Here is a 3,230-nt window from a genome sequence, read left to right on the forward strand (position 1 = left end):
CTATTGACATTTTCACAGCATAAGAGGCAGCATGCTTCATAGTTTGACCAAAAATTAACGATCCAAAATCAAAATTTGACTTGGTCCCAACAATATAGATAAACTTACCTAGCCTAGTAGCTATATTGGAGGTGTGATTGGTTGGAACCCAATTTGCAGCTCCAATCCTGTGGAGAACAACATAATTGACACTTAAGGCACTAACAAGCAATTTCCCTTTCCTTGGCCATTCCTTCATTTGCTTAGCAGTAATATCTCTACATATGATATTGTTCGAGACTTCAATTTCATCTTGTTCTTCTTCATATCTTCCCAAGAACATGTTGATCATTTTAGGAGAAAAATCCACACATCTTCCTCTGACATACACTTTTCTAAACTCCTTACTCCTCTTGTTGTCACACTCCTTGAAGATGTTAACAATAAATTCTTTGACAAGCATTTCATAGATCTTACCAAAACTTGTTACAGTTTCATTGATCCAACTTCTTGAATCAGACTCAACACCTCTTTACATTCAAAAGCATCTTTCCCCAATTCCTTTTCCAGTGCTAATCTTATTTGATAAACAAATATCCATTTTTAAAGATTCTCCATAGAGTGAAATGAAATGTTATCAAGTGGAACTTCAGGAATATTAGCTGGTATTTTCTTCCATGAGGCTTGCTTTTTGGAAGTAGAGATGATATCCTGGACATTGTGTTCGACATCATGATCAGATTCACTAGACTCATAGGGATCTTCCTTCCTTTTTAGGGATTTCTTCTTAGATACAGGAGTCACCACCTTGCTCCATCTTTTTGTGGGACCAACACTTGCTTTGTTCCTGACATATTTGGAGGGTGTGCTGGAGGATCCAACAACTTGGCCTTTTCTGTTCTTCAACCTTTTAGCTATACCAGGATCCAGTTTTTTCCCAATAGGAACATCATCAGAGTCCATTTCCTCAACATTAACAATGTCAGTGGGTTGATCATTTTTGTCAACAGGGTTTTTATCTTTGTCACCCAGCTCATTAGTCATTTCTCTAGACCTTTCTTTGTCTTGCGATTTCTCAGGAGACAATGTAGGTGCATTCATATCAGGTTTATCTCTGGGGTTCTCAGTATTGTTATCAGGTTGGGCCAGGGATATGGAGACATCTGGGACGACATTTGTCTTGGGGTCAATCCCCAACACTTGAGAGATCAACACACGAATATTCTTATCAACATTGTCTCTGTCAATAACGGCCATGCTTGATTTACTAAAGGTTATTACAGATATATGTCTATTGCTGGTTTCAGAGGCTTCAACATCTTCCATAACATTTGCCACAATAGGACAATCTTTAGACACATCAACATTAGGTTCAATGTTGATGGGGTCGAGATACAAACTAGTCATGGACTGGGGTTTCTTCACTGTAGTAGGATCATTCATATTTCTAGCAGTCATGGAAGGAGTGGAAGATGTACTTACTTTAGAAGGTTTGCCTTTCCTTGAAGATGAAGTTATATCCTTTCTCATGGGAGTTGCATGCACAGGGACAATCGAGAAGGGAACAACATCAGTAATGACATAAGAGGGATCTATCTCAGTGCCAATATTTTTAGGGTTTGATTGCTCTTTGGAGTGTTTGCTTGGAGTGGAGACATAAGATTGAGACATTTTGGTGGTTTTCGGTAGAGAGGAGATGGAGAGATGAAAGTGTCTGAGAATAAGTTTGAGAGAGAGAATGCAAAAGGTAGCGTGAAAGTGGCTAGGGTGCAGTATTGGGAAAATAAGAAAAGGTTGTAATGATAGACTTTGAGTTTTATGCACAATTAAGTGGAGGGAAGAGAAAATTTGTGAAATTCTGGTATCAGATATGAGATGTCGAAGGTAATGTCACGACACTAATATTTGAACAACAACTAAAATATAAACAGGATAAAAACAAAGAAACAATTGAACAAGCGACACAAGCAATTGTTAACCCATTCGGTCCAAACTCACCTACGTCTGGGGGCTACCAAGCCAGGAAGGAAATCCACTAAACAAAATTAGTTCAAAGACTCTCAGTAAACAACTTCAAGTTACAGTCTTTTCACCTAATCTCTACCCGTGTGACTTCTATCTAAGAACTCTTAGATATGAGACCCTACTCATTCCCCCTCAATCACAGCAGTGATATAAAAACAAATACAAAAGTAAAAAGACACTCTTCAAGTACACATACTTGATCTTGCTTAAAAGCTTAAACCAAGTAAACAAACACTTGTGCTTCAAAGCTTAGAGTGGACAAAATACAACACAAAAGTCAGTCCAATTCATACATCAATAAGATGAATGAATGGCTCACAATACACAAGCTCACACAAGACTAAAACCCTAAAAATCTCTCACTCTTTCGTTCGTTCTTGCGTGTTTAAACCAGGTTTTACATGGCCTTTAAATAGAAGCTTTTGAATGGGCCTGGGCAACATAAAACCCTAATTCTATTTTCCTTGCGTATCTTCTAAGAAACAACAGCTAATTATCCCTTATTGGAAAATAGATCATTCTGGTTTTAAATCAAATTACTCCTTGAATAACGCATTCAATCTCCACATAAGCACACACAGATTTGCATGAAAAGCGCAATCTCAAGATACATAACATTTAGACTGAATGTTCTATATACTCATGTCTTAACATCGGGTCTGACATCTTAGCTAAATCCTGCACAACCATATTTAAACATCATGCAGGAAGCTGATATCACATGTCAAGACAACACGCGTGACAACTTGTGATAACTCTAAGTTTTACCAAAATTGACGCCAACACATAAAACCAACAAACTCCCCATTTGGCAAATTTTGGTTAAAACATACATCAGATCATACGTTCACAAGAAATCAAATGACGTATCAGTTCAGCAGCAGAAGTAAACATACACACATTACTAGCAAAAATAGCAACTAGTAAATGTCGCATCCGCGAAAAACAACCGGCGGGCTGAAACAAAAAAACAACACAGAGCCGCCACTGCGCGTTATTTATCCCAAGATAGGGAAAGGAAACGCTCAGAGAAACCTGGAAAAAGCATGGTCTCGCGACCAAAGAGAAAGGGTAAGGGAGTCGGTTACGCAAGGGGAAGGTATTAGCACCCCTCACGTCCGTCGTACTCGACGGGATCCACGTTCTAAAAGAAAGAAAAGGTTGCTAAAACATCACACACACACACACAGGGAACGAAGATGGGGTTAAGAGAAGGGAGCTCGACA

At 38.7% G+C, this 3,230-nt stretch overlaps 1 protein-coding gene across 1 annotated transcript; it reads right to left on the reverse strand.

Moving 5' to 3' along the window:
* Window positions 1-582: 582 nt before the first annotated feature.
* Window positions 583-1,650, reverse strand: LOC127079754 (uncharacterized). Its single transcript, XM_051020125.1, has one exon. The coding sequence runs from the start codon at window positions 1,648-1,650 to the stop codon at window positions 583-585; it is 1,068 nt and encodes a 355-aa protein (XP_050876082.1).
* Window positions 1,651-3,230: the final 1,580 nt, after the last annotated feature.

This window comes from Lathyrus oleraceus, chromosome 5, assembly GCF_024323335.1.
Source record: "Lathyrus oleraceus cultivar Zhongwan6 chromosome 5, CAAS_Psat_ZW6_1.0, whole genome shotgun sequence".
Taxonomy (NCBI): Eukaryota; Viridiplantae; Streptophyta; class Magnoliopsida; order Fabales; family Fabaceae; genus Lathyrus; species Lathyrus oleraceus.